Source organism: Cavia porcellus, unplaced genomic scaffold (genome assembly GCF_034190915.1).
Source record: "Cavia porcellus strain 051 isolate PalLab524CR breed Dunkin Hartley unplaced genomic scaffold, mCavPor4.1 scaffold_2, whole genome shotgun sequence".
NCBI classification, from domain to species: Eukaryota; Metazoa; Chordata; class Mammalia; order Rodentia; family Caviidae; genus Cavia; species Cavia porcellus.
The window spans coordinates 87,795,595-87,816,836 of NW_026947485.1; the positions used below are offsets into that span (position 1 = coordinate 87,795,595).

The 21,242-nt window shown below is 40.9% G+C and overlaps 1 protein-coding gene across 15 annotated transcripts in view; it reads right to left on the minus strand.

Moving 5' to 3' along the window:
• Window positions 1-21,242, minus strand: part of Ablim1 (actin binding LIM protein 1) — a 291,033-nt gene that overhangs the window by 131,344 nt on the left and 138,447 nt on the right. For all 15 annotated transcript variants that reach the window (XM_063244792.1, XM_063244794.1, XM_063244793.1 and 12 more), the window contains exon 2: window positions 12,601-12,735. In XM_063244792.1, coding sequence (XP_063100862.1) covers window positions 12,601-12,735 — 135 coding nt within the window. The remainder of the gene's footprint in view (window positions 1-12,600; window positions 12,736-21,242) is intronic.

The following is a 21,242-nucleotide window of genomic DNA, read 5'->3' on the forward strand; positions in this document are numbered from 1 at the left end:
TAATGTGATCTCTTTTATATTCCATATATTGCCAATATAATTTATCTCCTCCTCTCCATCTTGAGCTTACTGAAAGCAAAGAAGGCTTTGTATGCTATTTTGTATCTTCCACAATGCTTAGAGAAATAGAAGCTTGTCGACTTTTTCCTACTTCATACTGCCCTAAGTGAAGCTGGCATCTGGAGCCTGGGCTCTCTTGGCATAAAACAAAGTAAAGGGCATTTGTATCTGACTCAGCTCACAGTCCTGTCTCTTTTACTGAAAGTACCTAACTGACACCAATATGGTACTGCCAAGATAGATCAATGCCACTTATCCAATGTCTTTAGGTTCACGAGTCTTGAACTTCTAGCAATAAGACTGGTCACAACTCAACAACTCATGAGATAATTTTGGTTCATAGGTGCCCTGTACAGTGTCAGACTATGCTCCTGTTGAGCTTAGCAATTGCAAGAAGATCTCCAGAAAGAGAGACAGTAAGAATGTCATGAGTTTACTGTGCCAGAATTTAAGGTTGATGAGAAGAGCCATAGGCAGCAATAGGAATAATTAAAGGGATAGAAAAGAATACAAAAGTAGGTAGAATTGGGATTAAACTCTCCCCTAAAAGAGTTCACAGTAATAATGGTCTCTAAGTTTATGGCTGGTTATTTTAAGGAAATCAGCACTTTTTCACTTAAGGATGCAAAATGGGGCCAAGTTTGTTTAATGTGTACCAAAAGATGAAAGTTAGATAAGGTTACAGTTATAGCCACAAAGTTGATTAAAAATGAGAGGAGGCTCCTGAAGGAAGCTGTTTTTTATCTGGTTAGAAAATATTCAGGGTAGATTGCTGCAGCCCATGGGGCTCTCAAACTTTCCAGGGTGAGGACCCTGAAGGGTGGCAAAAAGGTGAAGAAATTAAGATAGAGAAAGCTGAGATCAGGTGGAGCCCTTTCTTGATGGGAGAAAAAGAACTGCTCAGTGCATTTATTTATACACTTAGGAAGTTAATATCACGTGATACCCCACTGCCTAGGAATCTGCCCATGTAGCAACCTAAGGGTTTGGTGTTCTCTGGACTGGAGCAGCCTTTTTACACGACGCGCCGTGGGTACTCTTTGTTCTTGGGACAGCCTTGCTCCGGCTGATCCTGAAGGTAGAATACAGGCCTTTTTACCCAGGACAGCTAGCCTGGGTAACTTGTGGATGTGGACAACACAAGGCCACTTTCTCAACCTGTGTATCTAGGTCAGATCATGGGTTACAGTAGAAAGAAAAGAACATCAAGATCACAGTTTTAACCACTTACTAAAGTTCTCTTTCAGATGTTAGACATACAGGTAGTTCTGATAAACTCACACAATACCACTGCACTTAAAATAGTACAACTCTACTTAGGCACAGAAAATCCTTAATCTGTGTCTAATTTAACCCTACCTCATTTCTTAATTTTCACCAATCTGCTATGTAAAAATCCTTGTACCTTAAAAATGCCTGTTCTATGAAGAATGATACTAATCTGGTAAACACCACCCAAAATCTATGGAAAGCACTACCAGAGATAGAATGTTTTTTCAAGCTGTTTCATAGAAGGTAGTCTCTAAAATAGACTAATACTTGGAAAATACATTCTAGCTTACTTACACTAGAAGCTGTAGTCTGAATTTTCTAATAGATTTAGAGAAATACTTAAATAATTTTAATTATGGACTTTTGTGACATACTGAAACACAAGAGGAGGAAAGGAGCTTAAAAAGCGACCAAAGTATCATTTTTCTTTTTTTAAAATACATAGTAGGGCTCACATTGTTAGCAGCCTCAAGCAAAACATAATTTCCTATGAGTTTCTGCAATGGATATCCCAAGAGTTCACATGACCTGTTTTTTAAAAAGTTTACACAGACACGTATGTTCAGACATCTTTTTAACATAATGTGACTATCAATAACATACAAAACTAGCCTCATGGTTGAAAAGAAAGAAAGTTACTACAATCAATGTTTAACATGCCATCTTTTAAATGACAATGGGAACAGGATGGTCCCACCTATTTCTAGTAGAAAATCTGAGCTCCAGTCATACCTCTGTGATCACCTCCCACTGTCCTGAACCAGGCAGGCCCAGCCCTGCCCACACTCAGCAGTGCCCCACTCATTCTAATCCTGGGAAGGTTATTAAGTTTTATGACACACACATGCTTTCATGTTCATGTCTTGTTCCCTCCTTGGCAATATACCCAGACCACTGAGCAGTAAGTGACCTCTCACTCACTGCATCTGGTGTCTGGACCACTCACCTGCATGCATTCTGCTGTCAGCTTTGGTTCTACTCGTAAGACCCTGCTTCCCAACAGATCGCAGGTTCTTAGGGAGGCAGTTACTGTATCCTATACACGTCTCATGGCCCAGCTCAGTGAATGGATAGATGGCAGATGCTCCATAAACACTTCGCATGGCAAAGATGTGAAGGGCATCAAGGTCAATATGCTTAGATTAATGTATGCAATCATGAAGTGACTTGGAGTAAGAATGAATGGAAATCTGCTCTCTGGATAAGCGAAGTTCATTCAGTTGACTTTTACTACAAGGAGGAATTAGGTGGTTATCTTTTTATCCTTAATAAGTCAGCTCAAAAATCTCTTCTTGAAGAAGTGGAGATGGGAGGGAGAGCCTTTCCTGACCACTGGCCCCTTCCCCAAACACAAAGGCCTCCTTGGTGCATATCCACATCACTCCTACAGTGCCATCTTTGTCCCTTTACTTCTCCCATCACCACTGTAAGTCTTTTTTTATCTGATACCGGGGATCCAACTCATGACCTCGTGCTTGCCAGACAGGCACTTGTGCCACTGTAAGTCATATTTCTATGATTGCATGAATGTCTGATTAATACCTCTATGAAGACAGAGATAATGTCTAATTTGTAAGTTAATCATACCTCACTCTTGCTTAAGCACTCAAAAAATTTGATGAATAAACAAATGTTTATGTCTATAATTTATATGACACCCCTAGATTATCCAGTGTTTTCCTCTCTGATAATCACTTGATTTCATTTGTCTGTCTTGTACTTATGGGTGCAAAGAGAAATTGCATGGATTCAGATACAACGGTAACTATCTTGAGTTGCAACCCCTAAGACTGCCCCAGAGAAACCCTACTCAGTTTTTCCTGCAACGTTTCCTTGCAAACTTACAAAGAGGCAAAACTCTAAGAGTTCTGTGTGGAGCTTTATAACTGGGCCCTGATGCCTGGAGTGTGCTTGCCTCTTAAGATACTAGCTTAAGACAGTATCAGCTTAGATGAAATAACTTTTGCCCTAAACCATATAAACACTGATCTTTCTGTCCCCAATTCAAGGGGTCCAACTAGCTCTGCTGTTTCCCAGAACCAAGCTTGTAAATCCCCCTATTAAACTGCATTTTGTGCAATCCTAGATGTCTTATTTCAGTCTGAGGGCTCCTTGAGACCAGTCCTTGTTCACAAGGACCGAGTTATTGCTGAACAATCATAAAATTCTGTGTTCTTGCTTTATTTTTCATCTTCAGACTTCACAAGGGGCTGGGCGTAGTGGCACATGCCTGAGATCTCTGATTCTTGGGAGGCTGAGGCAAGTTCAAGGCCAGTTCAGAGATTTAATGAGAACCTGTCTCAAATTTTTAAAAGGCAGAGTGAGAAGCTGGGGTATAGTAGGCCAGTGGTAGAGCACTTGCCCAGCTTGCAGAGGGCTCTGGGTTCAATCCTCAACACGCACACATCTCCCTACAAAGTCACAGAATGCCATGGGCTGTCCATCTCCACATAATTAGCCAGATATATTTAGAGCACGCATTTGTATGTCTCCATAGGTGAGGTTCTCAAGTGTCTCCTACCGAAATTCTATATTTAATAAGACTGTTCTAAAGAAATAAAAAAAACACCCAATTCTATAGAATTTCCTAGACCCAAAGAGTCATATTGGTTCCTATTCAAACATCTGAAATAACTTGTCTTTTGCTCTTTTGATGTTCTTCTCTGTTTTCCTCTCCACCACCCCACCACAGACTTGAGTTAGAAACTCCAAGCCCAACAAAGCTGTGATTTTCAACTTGGGTGCACACTGCAGCTCAGGGAGCAGGTTAAAAACTAGAACCCATACAACATGCTGATCATCCGAGACTCTGTGTAAAAACAGGCAAATGGAGTTGTTAAGTAGTACCTGGGTCACTTGTAGAACTACTTTCTGGACTACACTTTATAAACCCTGCTTTAACCTGTTTTATAAATCCAACCCCTCTCCAGGCATATTTCAAACCATATTGCTGGTATCTCCTGATACACCATCTCTCTCTCTTAGGACGGTCTCCCCACTTCTCGCTGAAGGTTCTGTCACTTGTAACAGGAAAACTCAGTGTTCAAAGCTCACAGGCACATGAGAAGGCCTCTGCCTCTTCCCAGGTTCACTGCAAACATGCTTTTCTGGTTTTTGTGGTCAATGTGGGACCTGGGGGAAAGTTTGAGAAGAACATTCATCTTACGGAAGGACATTTGAAAACGGCTCTGCATGCCTCTTCCACTGCTGAAAAGGCTACTACAAGTCCTTTGGTTTGGATTTAGTGTTGATAAAAACATTTTCAAGTTTTGGTTGACCTCATCAAGGAATCCTAGTTAAAAAAAATCCTACTTTCACCCTTCTTTACCTCTCACTCAGTCTATACAATCTCTCTATTATCAAAGTGCCTTCTCTGGTTAAAAAGTGACCAAGAAAGAATCAATTCTTACATGATTTTTTTTTCTTTTTGTAGTACAAAGGATAGAACCACAGAGCTACATTCCCATCCTTTTCTAAACTTTACTTTGAAACAGGGCCTCACTAAAGTCACCAAGCTGACTTCACCTGCCTCAGTCTCCTGGGTATCTAGGATTCTACCACAATGACCTTTTATACTTTTCAAATTTACAACCAAAAGCTCATTAATGCAGTGTAGGTAGCAGCAGACTAATCTCACCATAATATTTAACATGTTTGATGGCATCTACCCAAGTGCAGTTGTGAAGCTACGCTTCAGAGGACAGCGTGGTTATAAGATGTCAGACCAACTCCTAAGCCTGCCATGCAAGGCTGCCTCTCGGCTTCAGACACAAACGCCAGCGCGGCATTAGGATTAGTGACCCTACTCACGGACCACTCTCACCAGTGGTGGCTATCGTTTCTCTCTCCCACCTCAACTTCCTTAATTAAAAAACAAACATCTCATTTTTATTAAATACAATTATTTTAAAAGGCAACCATACTGGTGGGGGAGTAGCTCAGTGGTAAGGCATGTGTCTATCAGCTGTGAGGCGCTGGGTTTGATTCCTGATGCTACCAAACACTTAGAAATTTTAAAAGGCCAATTCAGTTCACTACCATAAATCAAATACCAGAGTTGCTGCCATGTAGTAAGAAATCTATAGAAATAAATACTACATAATATAATTAAGTTTGAGCTTTGAGGCCATTTCTATGAACCTTAAGGCTGTTCTGTCTTTGCTATAAAGACTGTCAGTTTCATAAAAATTTAGATTCAAAAGCTGATTAAAAAGAGGTTATTCTTGTGTATGAAATGTTGTGTTTGGAGGCCAGGTGTGGTGATGTACACCTGCATTCCCAGTACTCCGGAAACTGAGGAAAGAAGATCACTACAAGTTTGAAGCCACCCTGGGCAAGTTTAAGACTAGCCTGAACTACATGGTGAGACCCTGTCTCAAAAAACACAAAAGAAAACAAAACCAAAACACCTGCTGCTTTTATCCTGCATTTTTATCAGTTTTTTAGTTGAGCCACAAAATAACCCCATAACTAGTCTGCCCAAGTGAGCCCACAAGAGAAAGTAAGTAGTCCGAACCAGAAGATTAAGCGGCAGCAAGAACTGCCAGAGAGTGGACTTGAGCACAAGCTCTCTGACCTGCTGGCTCTGCCAGGCAGACAGGTGGCTCCACAATCAGGGACAGATAGATGTCTTTACTTGAGCTCTTCAGAAGCTAATAACACCAAACATAGTGACCATTTGCAGACGTGCGTCACAGGAAGAACTTGATAGATCTTTTTGACTAGCTATGCCATTAGAAACATTCACTAACACTCAAGTTTCGGAGAAAGTGTTGTTCATTCATTCCTCCATGGTACACCTCCCAGGTCCGGCACCATTCTAGGTTTTTGGGTAAACAGTAATGAATACAACAAATGAAAATTTCTGCCTTTGAGGGGTTGAATAAGATATGCTAAATAATTATAGGGATTAGGGAAAAAAACCGTCAAGAAGAGTTGCAATGCAGGAACAGCTGATAATTCATAGAGCATAATCCAGAAAAGGCTCACCAAAGACAGAGTATTTGGCTAACCAGTCTTCTTGGTCTCTGGGCAGCCCTCACCCTCCCTTCCCCTATCAGTTTTTTCTAAATGCTCTGGAATGTGGTATCCAACATTTTGGCTTCCCTGGGCTGCACCAAGTGAAGAGGAATTGCCTTGACCCACACATGATAATGTTAATCTGTATGAGTAATAAAAAGTCCTTTTAAAAATATTTTAAGTTATTATTTTATTTTATAAAGTAACACAATCCCAATTTTAATGATTAAAGAAAACTTACATAGGTGTTTAGTATGCTTGAGCACTGCAAGTTGGAGTCATGAAAAATATCACTAAACAGGGGCTGGGGATTTAGCTCAGCGGCATAAGCACCTGCCTTGCAAGCAGGCGGTCGTGAGTTCGATCCTTGGTACCGATGAAAATGAAAAAGACAAAAAAAAAAAAAAAAAAAAAGAAAAATATCACTAAAAAAATCACATAATAATGGTAAAAGTGTACGCCTGTGGGCTGCATTATTAGTTATCCAGGGCTACATGTGACCTGGGAGCCGCCCTAGGTTGGACACATCCAAACTTAGAACTTTCTGGAAGAATCGAATAGATCTAGGGCAATACCCTGAAAAATACTCAAGATAACAATTACAATAAATATCAAAAGAATAAACAATAAAAATACAGTATATAATTAAAATGAATTATAGTTTATGTTTAAGAAATACTTAGAAGTGCCAGACATTGATCATTTATCCCTTGTTAGAAGCCATGGCACACTGAGAAGCCAACAGGTACATCACATGCCACACCCAAATGGAAGACAGCAACCTTGAATTTGTTTTTATGATTCTTATCCTCATAGGGTACTTAATACATCCATGGTGATGACAAGCAACTACACGAACCTATCACAGCACTGGAGAATGAATGGAGACCATTAGAACAACTCCCCCAGGTTAGAAGAATGATTGCTGCTACTGGGCAAGAAGAAAAACAAAACCGTTGAGAACTGAAGACAGAACACCTCCACCCGGTATCCTGCAGTCACGTTCCACTCCCACTGGGCTATTATAAGAAATAGCAGAGGCTTTTGCGATCTCCTCTTAATTTAATTACAGAATCCAACCATCAATTAAACCACTTTCTTCGTTTATTCCCAGGTGGGCACATTTTCCAACATGATAGCTGGTTCTACTTCTTTCAGATACTAACATTCCTTAGTATTTAGTTTCAGCCTTTTATTGAGTCCCTGGGAAATTTCACAAACAACCATATAGCTTCAGTTACCAACTAGATCCCTAAGATTTTGAAATCTTTTCAAGCATAGATCAGTATCTCTGGAGTGCTAAATCTCCCAAATCCTAGACATACCACTGATTTAACCAAACCGACCTCATCATCTCTCTCCCCAACACTACTTGAGATAGTGCTCCTACATTTTAGTTGGTAGTAATCCCATTTGCCCACTCAAGTAGTCCAACTGGAAAACTGCATCCTTCATTCCTCCAATTTAGTCACCAAATCCTATCCATTTTAAGTAACTCTTAAATCTGTCTATTTTCTATCACACTGACTGTTAAACTTACGTTATTTCTACCTGGAGTACCATTACATCTCCTTGGTGGGTCTCCTAGCCTCCACTCTGTTCTGTACATCTCATCTCAGCAGTACATATTACTCTCAATATTGTAAGTGTTGCTCACTTGTGTGTGTCTACTAATAGTTACTGAGCTCTTTGAAATCAAACAAGGTGTACTATCCTTTTTTTCTCTACAATTAGATGATAACCTGTATGGAGTGTACATTCAATTAACGTTTAGTAAACGGATGGTGTTATGATTTGTGGCTAGGTGTCCCCCTCAAAGCCTCACGCAGTCATGGAGGCAGGCTTTTAGAGTTTGTGATTGATTCACAGGTGAATGCTAGGATTATGTGTCTAAGTGCTACACCTGTCCTGGAGTGGGTAGCCTGCATACAATATAAAGGAAGAAAAGAGGCTTGCTCTCACACTCCTCCCTTTTTGTTCTTGTTGCTGTTGCTGTTTTCTACTGCTTTGAAGTATTGCCCCTCTGCCATGTGCCACCCTGCTTTGGAGCCAGAAGATATGGACTGAAACCTCCACAAACTGTGAACTAAATAAACCTTTCCTTCCTTCATTTTTGAATGTCAAGTACTTTGTCTCAGCAATGGGAGAAAAATAACCAAGAGAGATAGATAATTCTCAAACTATCATATCCCAAGATGTCAGACATTTCAGGAAATAAGATGTTTTCACTAGCAAAATTCTGCTCACCTACCCTCCCTGATCCTATTACATCTAACTATCACAGCAAACTAACTAGCTGCCTATTATAGCTAAGTAGGAAATTGTAGAGACTAAAAATTGATTTAAACATATGCATAGTCTCTAATTCCTCCACAGGAATATATCCCCATTTTCTGCATGTTTAGCTTTCAAATAAAATGTTCAATGCCCTCTTTATTCCTTCTTTCAAGACCTATTTTAAATACAAAGCATTCATCCTTTGTTTTTATTGCTACATATATTCATATTTTAGTCCTTTCATTCTAACTGCAAAACACAGCCACTGCTCCAGTCAAGTAATAGGGCTCTGTCAACACAGTGTATATGTGAAGGTCAGAGGGGAGGAGAATTCAAGAGAGAATTTACAGTTGGCATGTGAAGATGCCCCTAGGCACTGTGCCATCTCTTCACCCAAAGCCATGCTTGTTTTGGTGTGTGCTCCTCACCCAAAGGCCTTTGCCCCAGGACATCAGCTCCCTCCCTATCTGAACATCACAACTCTACTTCAGATGTCATAGGAAGAAAAGGAGCTGTTTTTTAAAGGTTAGGTTGAAGCAGGATTGTGTGAGCTAGAAGGAAAATGCCTTCATCAGAGAGACTTCTGGAAAATCATCCAAACTGGATTATCAAGTATAGGTCCAGAGGAACTCTGGAGTCTCCATCTGACTGGAGTGGAGGGAAAGAGTCTTCATAAAGAAGAGAGCACAAGCAGGATGGAGGCATTTGAAGTTCAGAACAAGTATAAAAAATAGCCCTGGCCTGCACATTTTTCTTTTTCTTTTTGGGGTCCCTACCATGTGTCCCTCCTCAGAGTCTGGGGGTCTCCGATAATCACTCCTGCCCAGAACCTGTCCCCCAACCCATATCTACCAGCTACTCTAGTCGCTCACCATCCCGTGTGTGCACCAGAGTTCCTGAGTCCTACCCACAAAGAGCAGCATGAGGGCAGGGCAAGGGCAGCCCAGGGTACCCTGGTGGATGATACCAGAGGGAGGGCGGTACTCCTGACCAGCACTGTTTACTCAATTTTTCTGTAAGTCTGTCTGAAAATGAGTCTTTTAACTAAAAGGCAGGAAGGAAGGAGGGGGAGAAAAAGGAGGACTGAAGAGGAAGGAAGGGGGATGGAGTGGAGGGAAGGAGAGGAGATCAGGAAAGGAAGGGAAAGGGAAGGGGAAGGGGAGAAGAAACGGGAGGGATAGAGGAGGGAGAGAGGGCTGGCCAGGCAGGCAAGGAGGAAGCAGGAGTGGGGGAGGACTGGCCAATGAGAAATTTCTTTCATTGCAGGTGGCCTGAAAATATTAAAGCAGTTGTCACCTAACCCGTGCTACACTTTCCCTGCATTGCCCCAGGCATTCGCCAAAGTCTGCCGAAAACATGCCTGGGGTGAGTGGTCCTTTGGGAAATGGAGGAAGGGACCGATGTCCAGTACAGGATGAAACATTGAGAAAGGCTTAGCACTCACAAGGGAAGACCAAAGCTTTAGTACCAGCAAGAATGGAGAGGAGACCACAGGAATGCAAACCTCACTGACACTGTGCTATCCCATGTGGGAGCCACGACTCATGTGGTTACTGAACTCTTGAAATGTAACTAACCCAAACCGAGATGTGCAAAGTATGAAACAGTCAAATATCTCAGGATTTTTATATTAACTACATAATGAAATAATATTTTAGATATATAGGACTAAATAAGGTATATTATGTTATTTCTTAATTTCACTTGTTATTTTCACTTTTTAATACAACTATTAAAGTATTTGGAATTTCACACACAGTTTTGCCCCACATTCCTACTGGGCAATGCTATTCTAGGATCCTGGGGGAAGTCATGGCTTTTCTATTGTAAAAGCTATAGAGAACTTAGACTGCTTTGTTTGAATATTAAAGAAAAGGGTGACCCTAGGTATGTGTGACACAAGATAGTGGATAATGACAGATTAAATCAGGAAAAATACAACTTTAAAATAGCTGACTCCTTCATTTTGTTAAATCAAAAAATAATTCCTGTAAGTACAAGTGATGTTGAGCACAAATTCAACTTATCAGGAATATATTCATAGTGTGAAGCAAAGTATATAGTTTAACTTTCCATCACAAATAACTTGCATTTGATCCTCAGTTTTAAACTAGAAGAGAAAAAGACAAAACAAGGAAGCATCCACCATGCAACATGGATGGATGTGTATTCAAACACCTAGAGATATTGAACAGAGACTGTCAAGATCTGAGTAATTTCACTAGAAATATGAAATATATCCAAGGACCACGGTCATGTATGAATTGTATTTTTTTCCTACTAATCCACTCCTAGAGGACTAGTCGGAAATAAAAAATTTACACAAAATTTGTGAGGAATAAAAAACAAAATATAATGCTGATTCCAATTTAGCTACACTGGATGCAAGCAGAAAACAGGTTTCTCTATGACATGCTATTTCAGAAGTACTTTCTGATTGTATGGTACACAAATATCTGGTTATCTATATGCAAAATCTGCAACCTTCAGACCTTGAGTGATTTAAGTATCCTATGGACTACTCCCTTTACTTTGTAGATAAAGAACACTGAGCTACAGAGACATAAGCAACTTGCTGAGGTCACAGAGTTGGTGCACCGGCAACAGCAGAACCCAAGCCCTATGATGTGGCAGTATCCTTCCATCCCAGGTGTCACTCTCATGTTTCCGGTTAACTGAGATTGCCCAAAAACTTTGGTTTGATTATCAGACTCATTCAGAGTTTGGGAGGATTAAATATAACATGTATATTACATCATTTGTTTTTAATACATTTTATTGTGTATACTTAAGGCATTTAGTACAATATTATAAGGTGCATATATAGGAAAGTGGGTGCTCTATTGGAACACACTATCCTCCATCAGGTCACACGGCAACCCATTCCCCTGCCCCCAGTGGCAAGAGCAGCTCTGGCTCCTCATCTAGCAAACGCCTAGCTATAATACCCTAACCACCCTCACACAGAGCAGGGAGCTGAACTGAAGAAGCTGAGCTCCTTCCCTTCCTCTGCCTCCTTTTCACCAAAGCTTCTGATGCTAACGCTTTCTCTCTTGGAAAAGGCATGCATTGAAAAGTTATTATACTCACTGAAGCAAATAGCCATGGACTCTAGAAAACTTCCCCCCCTTTTTTTTTTAAATCTTTGAGGGGAGTAGGTAGCTTGGGACGGATGGATGGCCTGGGATGACAGTGCTCAAGATTCTCAAAATGAAGCTCAGTTTCAAGAGATAAGTGGTGACCATGTGTAGGATAAAGCTCAAACAAGCTCAGGGTCTTGCCCTCCCTTCTGTCTCTCCCTACCTTACTTATCTACATCCTGAGCTATTCAGATGTGCCCTCAGATCAAGGAACCTGTTTCTGCAGGAAACACATAAACCACCGTCTTCTCCCTCTTCCCCCAGTCAGCCATGCCTGTCATCTGGAATAATAAGCCAGCACATTGCATACTGAGATGCTGCCCTTTGTGAGCCTTATTTATGGAAATTAACCTCCAATTGATAGCTTCTTGGACGGGGTATTTTTTCTGCCTTGGAGGTCTTCAAAATGTTCTTAATTCTCACTTCTCAACACACATACACACATAGACACGCAGAAAAGATAGTGACTTAATTTCCCCAAAATTACAAGTTTTTCAGTTCTCCTTTAATGAATAGATGCTGGAGCAAGGTTCCTTTGCAGTGGAAATCTTTTATTTCAGAGAGAAATAAATAGAACACGCAAAATACAAAATCCCATTTCCATTGTTTGTCCCTGGAATTAGTCCCTCTCAGGATCAGAGACTTCAATGAGTACTCACAGACCTGGGAACTACCAGTCTTGAAGGGATCTGTTTTCCCCACAATAATTTCATGAAATCTCAAACAAGAGGTCAGTGATTCCTAATGGCTTGTGAAATCATTTATGCTACCATCCAGGGCCTGGCAAAGCATCAAGGGAACAGGCACAGCAGGGATGCTGGAGGCACGGTACCTTTGCAGGTGAAACATTTGATGTGGAAATGCTTGGTTTGCACCCGAAGCACTTCGCCCTTGCATGGCTCCCCACATTTATGGCAGTGAATGACAGGCTTCTCCGACGGGTGGTGAGGGTCCTGAGGGTGGGCCACTGGAAAAAACAAAAGATCCAGGTTAGATGGGAGCATTCCTACAAAACAGTCCTCAAAAAAATGATGCATAGCTAGCTACCCTTATCGTTTGGAATTTATGAGTCACATACTCATTGAAAAATCATGAGCGGACCTGAGATCTGCACCATGTTGGAACTTAGGACACTGGGAAGCCAAGCAAGCACCTCCCCTCCCTGGTAAGTGGTGGCGTTGTGGCAGACTGCGGCCCTTCCAGGGGGAAAACCAGCATCTGCTCCTGAGATCTGCGCCATGTTGGAACTTAGGACACTGTGAAACCAAACAACCAGCCTGCCTCCCTGCTAAGCAATAGTGAACCTACTGATGCAAAAAAAAAAAAAAAAAAAAATCATGAGCTGAGCATTAGCCGTGCCCCATGCCACAAGCATCACTGGTAACTAAGAGAGTAGTGACTTTAATAGTCTGCTGGGGACAACCCAGCTCGTGGCTCTGTGGAGCCTGCCACGCTTTCCCTTTTGCTTCTCTAGGAATTCTCTAGGACTATACAAGTGGGCCATTATTTACAGTCTTGTCTGTCTCACTATTCCTAAACATGCATTCATAGTATCTTTTTCTTGAACTAGTATGTTTTAGCCAGAATTGGCTGTAGACTGCCAATTCCTTGAGACTAGAGACTATTTCTTCAGGTTCATGGATTTTTTTTTCTTCCTACTTGTATGTCTCTTCCCCTGCCCCAGCTCCCATGACAGCAGTATGCTTCTGCACCAAGAAGTACAGAAAATGTTTATTTACTTTTTACTCAGTATGTGTCGGACACATTCTGATCAACTTCACTAGAGACAATTTCCTGGTCCTAATTTGGAAATTAGGCCTGTAGGACACCTATTAGGAGACCCCTATTATATACACAGCTCCTGATACACACACTGCAGGCAATAATTAAATATTGCCAGGCACACCTTGAGACAATGCTACCTAAAATAAATTAGACAGACAAGCTTAAAAGCTGCATCATTCTTCTCATATGAGAAACCCAAAGTATAAATAATTTAAAGAGAAAAATGAGTGATAACAGGAAATAAAAAACTAGACCTTTTGCAAATGGGAAGGAGACCAAGGGATGGAAGGAGAGAAGGGAGGGAGAAGAGGGAGTAAAAAGGATTAAGATGTGATTTGCATTTGTTTCAACCCCTCACGATGAATGCAATCATTATGTATCACAAACATATATTAATTAAAAAAACTTTTCGGAAAATACTAACCTAGGAGCCATGTGAAACCGTCTGAGCCTCTTTCCTTTCCCATAAAGTAAAGAGAATTGGACCAGATGGTTTCTAGGCTCTTTTCAGACCAAAGTCTCATCATTGGACTTTGGGGAACTGTTCTGTCAGTTTCCAGGACTGCCCTGGTCTGGGAATAGAATGTGCCTTCTTTTTCAGAGGGTCAATGGGGCAGGCAGTGTGAGGACACTTGTGGTTTTCAGACAAGCAAGATCTTCAGTTAACTTGCAATTTCTTCAGCCAGAGAATGCAAACAGGCCTTTTCTGCTATCAGATTCCTTTTCTAATTTGGGGTCTAAGAACCCATTTAATACGTACAAATGTCTTAAGTATCCACATGAGCATAATATGGGACAAGAACAGAAAAAATTAAAATTAATCAACCAACATAAAGAAAAAGGATGATTTTTTTCCTCAAATGGCAAAACGGCACTGGATAAGGGTATGGGGGCAGATACTGCTGAGGTCAACTTAGATAACCCCTTATGAGCCAGGTGCGGTGGTGGACATCTGTTGTCCCAGCACTCTGGGAGGCTGAGGCAGAAGAATGGAAAGTCTGAGCCCAGCCTGGAAAGCTTGACAAGCCCCTGCCCCAAAATAAAAATTACAAAGAACTAGGGGCTGGAGGTTTAGCTCAATGTGAAAGTGCTGGGGTCAAACTCTAGAAATAAGAGAGGAAAAAAAGCACCTTACATTAAGGAGCTCACTGTACATGCAAGTATAATAGCTCCTTGTTTTTCTCAGACCTGCGTAATGTTCTCATTTCACATGGAAAGAGTTTGAGCAAGACAGTCCAAGTAATCCATTACTGGCTAAATTCTGAGCAACAAAGTTCTTCTTGTGAAATCTGGACTAAGAGCAGATGCAGTTTCGGGTCAAACATCTGATCTGTACCCTCTGTACTGGGTCCTGAACCTGTCAGGCAAGGGACCAGCATTGCAGGTCACCTGCATCTCCTTATCTACCAGCTGGGATCACTCTTGAAATCCTTCATCTACAACACAACTCAGCATTTTGTAAAGGAATTAAGGAGGCGCATGGTACTACAATTGACTTTGAAAGTGATCTGTATCAGGGCCAAAAATATGTTTTCTTGGGCATTAAGAAAAAATGTCACTTAACAGTATCTGCTCCAAGTGCTGGAAGAGAGTATGTGCATGGTAGTTACTTTAATCTCTTTGCTGGGACAAAATACCTGACAGCCAATATGAAGGAAGGAAAGGTTTATTTAGCTCACAGATTGAGGACGTTTCAGTCCATAATCAGCTGGCTCCAATGCAGGGTGGTGTGGTGACAGGCACAGTTCATGGCAGCAGAAGACAGCAAAAGCAGCAAGAGCAAAAAGCAGGGAAGAGCAAGCCTCTCTTCCTCCTTATAGTGTATGCAGGCTACCTGCCCTAGGGCAGGTACAGCACTCACCAAACCTCCATGCTCTCCTCTGAGCACAGGCTCAGGATGTTCACAGAGAGGACCCTGGTCCCCTACGGAGTCACTTAAGCTTCTTAAATTAACACAATGTATCAACCATTACAGTGAGTTTTTTAAAATTAATTCTCACTTCCAAAGGAAATAATATTTCATCCTCCCCAACTTTGTCTCTCAGTGAAGTGGGCAGTATTGTTCCCACTCACTGCGTGAGGAAATAGAGCCCCAGAGAAGCTGAACAACTTTCCCAAGTAAGAGTAACTGTGAGGGTGAAGATTTATACCCAGGCCATCCAGACTTCTAAATTTGGGCTTCTTCCATGCTGTATAAATCAGGAAATTGTTACAAAGTCAGGCAATAATTTATTTAACAGGTTCTAAAAGCAGCAGCTAGGACATGGCTTATAAAGGAAACATCCACAGTATGTGTGGTAAGATATTCATAGCTTGGTGACAATTCTCAAGGTGATCAAATTGATCCCTGTATCAGAAGCCCCTTGTGCCAGTATTACAAATGCACATTTTTCTTTAGCCCCAGTTAGAAATGGCTATTACCAAAAAGTCTAAAAAATAACAAATGTTGTATCTGCAGAAAGGGTAACTATCGTACACCATTAGTAAGACTGTGAATCAGTGCTACCATTATGGGAAAACTGGAGATAGAACTGCTGTATGACCCAGCAATCCCAATGCTAATTAATATGTTGAAGAAACCATGCTTGCATGCTTAGTGCAACACTGACCACAGGAGTCAAGAAATGAAATTAACCTAGATAAACAGAACATGGTAGATGCATACAGTATAATTTAGCCATGAAAAGAATTCTGTCCAAATGGAACAAGAAGACACTATATTAGGTAAAAATAAGTCAGGGAAATAAAGACAATCACTACATGTTCTTGAATATATACAGAAACTAAGGCAGCTATCAAGGTCTGGAAATACTGTGGGGTGAGGGTGGGATGGAGAGAATGGGAAATGGTATGGGGGTGCCTCATAGGAAAATAACTTCTAATGTCTGACAGCATGGAAGGATAACTATGGTTCACACAACTGATTATTTCAAAATAACTTGTGGGATTTGAATGTTGCCAACACAAAATAATAAAACTCTGAAACTCCAGGGTAGCTGGGCATGGTGGCTCATGTGATCCCAGCCCTTGGGAGGCTGAGACAAGAGGATTGCTGTGAGTTCAAGGCTAGCCTGGGCAACAAAGTGAGCTCAAGTCCAGCCTGAATTTCAGAGTGAAACCTTGTTTTTTAAAAAGACAATTAAAAAAAAATAGTTCTAAAAGAGGAAAATAGGAATTGCTATTAGTACATGGCTTAATGGAGATGTTCACTGAAGTAATCCTTTACAACTTATAAGCATGGGGAAACTAAAAAGAGCTCATATTCTTGCCCCAAATAACCAGTGAGTTACTACAGGAAGTGTCTTTCACCCTCCAGTCTTCTCAGCTCTTCCCAGCTCTTCCAGTTGTTTATCCTGGAACTTGGGCAGACACAGATAAAGTCTTCAAGCCTCATCAATTTTGTTATCTAAATAAGAGTACAATGACAAAAGAGTGTGGCTGAGTGTTTTCTAAATAATGAGGAAATAGGAAGAGCCTGAAAAGGTAAAGAGACTCCTCTACTACCTCCAGTGCTGTAAACTTCCAACTGTAAGGCTAACTGAGGAGTTTTATAATTTCTTTTAGACTCAAACAAAAGCAGGTAAGCCACATCTCGGAAACTCCAGTGTAACGGGGCGTGGTGGCACACTCCTATACTCTAACACTCGGGAGGTTGAGGAAGGAGGATCACAGTGAGCTCAAGGTCAGCCCGAGCTACACAGTGAATTCAAGGCCATCCTGGACTCCACAGCAAGAGCCTGTCAGAGAAGAGAGAGAGAGAGAGACAGACAGACAGACAGACAGACAGACAGACAGACAGAGATTGACTGACTCTCCAGGGCAGGACAGAAACTCTTTTTTTTTTTAATCGGTACCGGGGATTGAACTCATGACTACGTGTTTGCAAGGCAGGCACTTATGCCACTGAGCTAAATCCCCAGCCCCAAGGACAGAAACTCAAAGTCCCATTTTTTAATATGTCACTTTTCAATATCTCAGCAAATGGACCTGAGATTGAGGCCTCTGGGGAGATGTTCCTATTTCAGACCTTACAGGAAGGCCACAAGTCCAGACTTTGACATGATGGGATAACTGGGCCACCCTTCAAACCCAGAGCCAGCCTTGCCTGACTAAAGTTATTTAACTCTGGGGTCAGACCATGAGCTAGACCATGAGAAACAACACATTAGAGAAAGCAGTTTTGAAATGAAAGCCTTGGCAGATAGAAATCACAAGTTTATGACAGAGTTTCAGTATGAGTTACACCTTGCTCTGGGTTACCTGAAATGTTGAGGATCTCCCAGTAACAAGTGAGCCCTTCCAAGCTCCCTTCCCTCTCTAGATCCTTGAATCAGTCTTTGAAATGACACTGTGCTTGATGGCTTTTTACACCCTCATAGCTCCTCAGTATTGCTGCTCTCCCACAAAGCTCGATAAGATAGCATTATAGTCAGCTAAGTTAGATAGAAATATTATCAGTAGTCAGACAGGGATGGGCCCTGGAGAGAGTCCATACAAAAGATGAAAGCACATTACAACTGTGGTTGCATGCGCATCAGTTGGAGCCAGGCCTCAAGATAAAGTCAGAAAGACCAGTCTACACAGCCCACCAAGGGATAAGTGGTAACACCTGGTCCAATATAGTGTCACTACATTATCAGTCAGCTGTTGGGTGGCCAAGGCCCCACCCATTCCCTCCTGAGAAGTTCTTTGTTCTCTCTATGTACACTTGATAAATAACTTGCATCTCCATTGGATCAGCATTACCTAAGCAGCAATACCTGTAATCCTATTGGTTAATTATATTTTGTCCCACGTTGTACCCACCTCTTGATTTTGTACCTACCTTATGATTTTGTTCTATAAAACTTCCTCTAGAAAATGGGGCCCACGGTAACCCACTCGGGCCCCCTCCTGTCTCTCTCAGGCAGGAGCTACATCTCTCCCTCAATAAAATTTCGTATTCTTAACCTCCATTGTTCTGTAGTTTTTGGGGAACATCAGTCTCAGTTTTGGGGAACATGAACTTGGTGTACTGGGCATCTAGCAGGTTCAGAGTTAATTTTTTTTCCCCTATATCATCTGAAGACCCTGTATCAACCCCATTTTACCCATGGACAAAAAGGACTCGAGGAGAAGCTGACTCAAGGAGATGTAGCCAATGACTACAATGACTTCTGCCTCAGAGCAGTTCCCTAATAATTGACACACAGAGCCTCAGAGTCACCCCAGATTTGCTCTTTTATCCCGCAGTATGGTCTGTCCGGTCTGGCAGCCCTTACTCACTCAGGCCTCCTCTTTCCACCTTTGTGCAGGCCCCTCCAGCCCTTTCTCAGTGATGAGAGCTCCCTGCTCCAGGCTTGTAGTCTTTCTTTTTCAATGCAACCTGCAAGCAGTCTACGCAGGGTTACAACCTGGAGGCTGCACAAAGTGGCAGTATGGAAAGGGACAGTAACCCAACAGTGGAGACATTTGACAGGTAGGTAAGGTCAGTGTCCATGCGGTTAAGTCATGTTCACAGAATGTAGCTTTGATAAGATGGAATCAAAACTGGCACTCTGCCTGTAGCATTCCTTTCCAAAAATACTGCCCAAATTTTAGTTTAATTATGAGAAAAAACTCAAGTTGAGATACTCTATAAAATACGATGTGTGAACAAAAAAACACAGTGAAATGTTTAAACTCTTAAAAAATTATTACAGCAAAGGACACATTGTTATTAATCCCTCTTACTTGCAATACATTTATGCCATCCATCTTGTTTCTTTCTTTCTTTCTTTCTTTCTTTCTTTCTTTCTTTCTTTCCTTCCTTCCTTCCTTCCTTCCTTCCTTCCTTTCTTTCTTTTTTAATCTGTACTAGGAATCAAACTCAGGACCTCATTCTTGCCAGGCAGGCACTGCACCACTGACCTAAATCCCCAGCCCTCTTGCCACCCTCTAAGGCAGTTGTGGAAGTCTTTTATGAGTCTCTTTAGTTGTAATGGCACAGTGCTGCCTCAGTGCTCTGAATTGCTTCAAAACATTCACCTTTTGTAGTCATTTTGTCTCTGAGGAAGAACCAGAGGTCAGATGGTGCCAAACTTATTAACTAAGGTGCATAAGGATGTACAATGATGTTTTATTTGACAGAAATTACTATAAATGATCAATGAGATATGATAAAAATGGTGAATGTTTAAATAAAAACATTGCAATAAAAGACAGATTGTCACTGATTCCCCTCAACACACTTCTCATTGCTTTGAGCTTCTGTAGTCTATCATTCTTGTCACTGTATCTTTTCTGTAACACTTTTTAATTTAAACTTTCATGGTATTTTTAGACCATCTCTTGTATCTGACCACTATACTTTACAATTGCCAGGATCATTTAAAATAACTTCTAAGAAACTAGCATAACCAAAAAGAAAATAAGGACATTTGAGAAAAACTAAGGAAATCTATATAAAGTATAGACTTTAGTACACATTATACTATGTATACTATTATGCATACTACTATGTATATAATAGTATGTATACTATTATACTATTATAGTATAATATTGGTTCATTGTCACAAATAAATAAGATATTAGTAATAAAGGAAACCAGCTATCAAGTATATGGAAATTCTGTATTATAATCTCAATTTTTAAATCTAAAATTTTAATTTGAAAAGTAAAGCTTATGGTAAAAAAGAACAAAGACAAAAGTATTTCTGATAGCTGTCCGGGTCATATTCCATCAACTTTGAAGTCCCTGTCTGGTTTCAGAGATCTTCAATAAAATGGCCCATACTGGCTTTTCAGATTTCTGAGATGAAAGTGTATCTACTGAGCACCAATCACTGTGCTCACTGGCCAGCCTAGCCCCACACACTAAGCACTAGCACATATTTGCTGTACACCCTGCTTGTGGTGTACAGCACACAAGCAGTTCAAATCACAGAACCGCGATTTGAATTTCCTGCCAGAGACTGATGCAGCTCTGAAAGGCTTGCAAGGCTTAGGTTGAGCAAATATTTTCTTCTCTTCCACGTCTTTATTGACCAGTTCAAACTCAGATGGCAAGAGAATAGAAAAGATTTTATTTGGGGATTTTAGGAATTGCAGTTGGGAAGACACAGGTGTAGCTCTGAAGTGTTCACTGTTCTAAAAAGGCAGGGAGGGTGAGCATTTGCATGAGATTTATTACAAAGTCATAAAAATTCTTTTGTGGTGAACTTCTATCGGCATTAAGAACAGGTACTAAGTGGCAGGCTCATGTGGTTGATAAAGAATTTATATAATGAGTAAAAATGCCCATAAAACAAGAGTTCAATTACCTTTTGATGTGCATCGTGTACTGTAGGCACATATGATTATCTGCATCAGCTGCCCATAGTCAAAGGATGAACATCACTAAAGCTTGCATTCAAGACAGCAAAAGGAATCATGCAGAAGACCTGTTTCTTAATAGCCTCTCATCCTCATTTTGGAAAAATTCCTTCCATGTTGCTCTCAATATAATTTTCCTTTTATTTCCACATCCTTTAGCACTGAATGTATATACCTCCACCCAACATGTAATTCTCTCCTGTTTTGTTTTGTATTGTATTATATTGTATCAGTTCTGGCTTCACAGTGTATCAGTTCTGGCTTCAGGAAACTCTAAGATTCATGGTCAATTTTTTCGAGTTTCTGGGCTAGTTCTGATATCAAATATCATATAAACCGAACTGTCATCTCTGT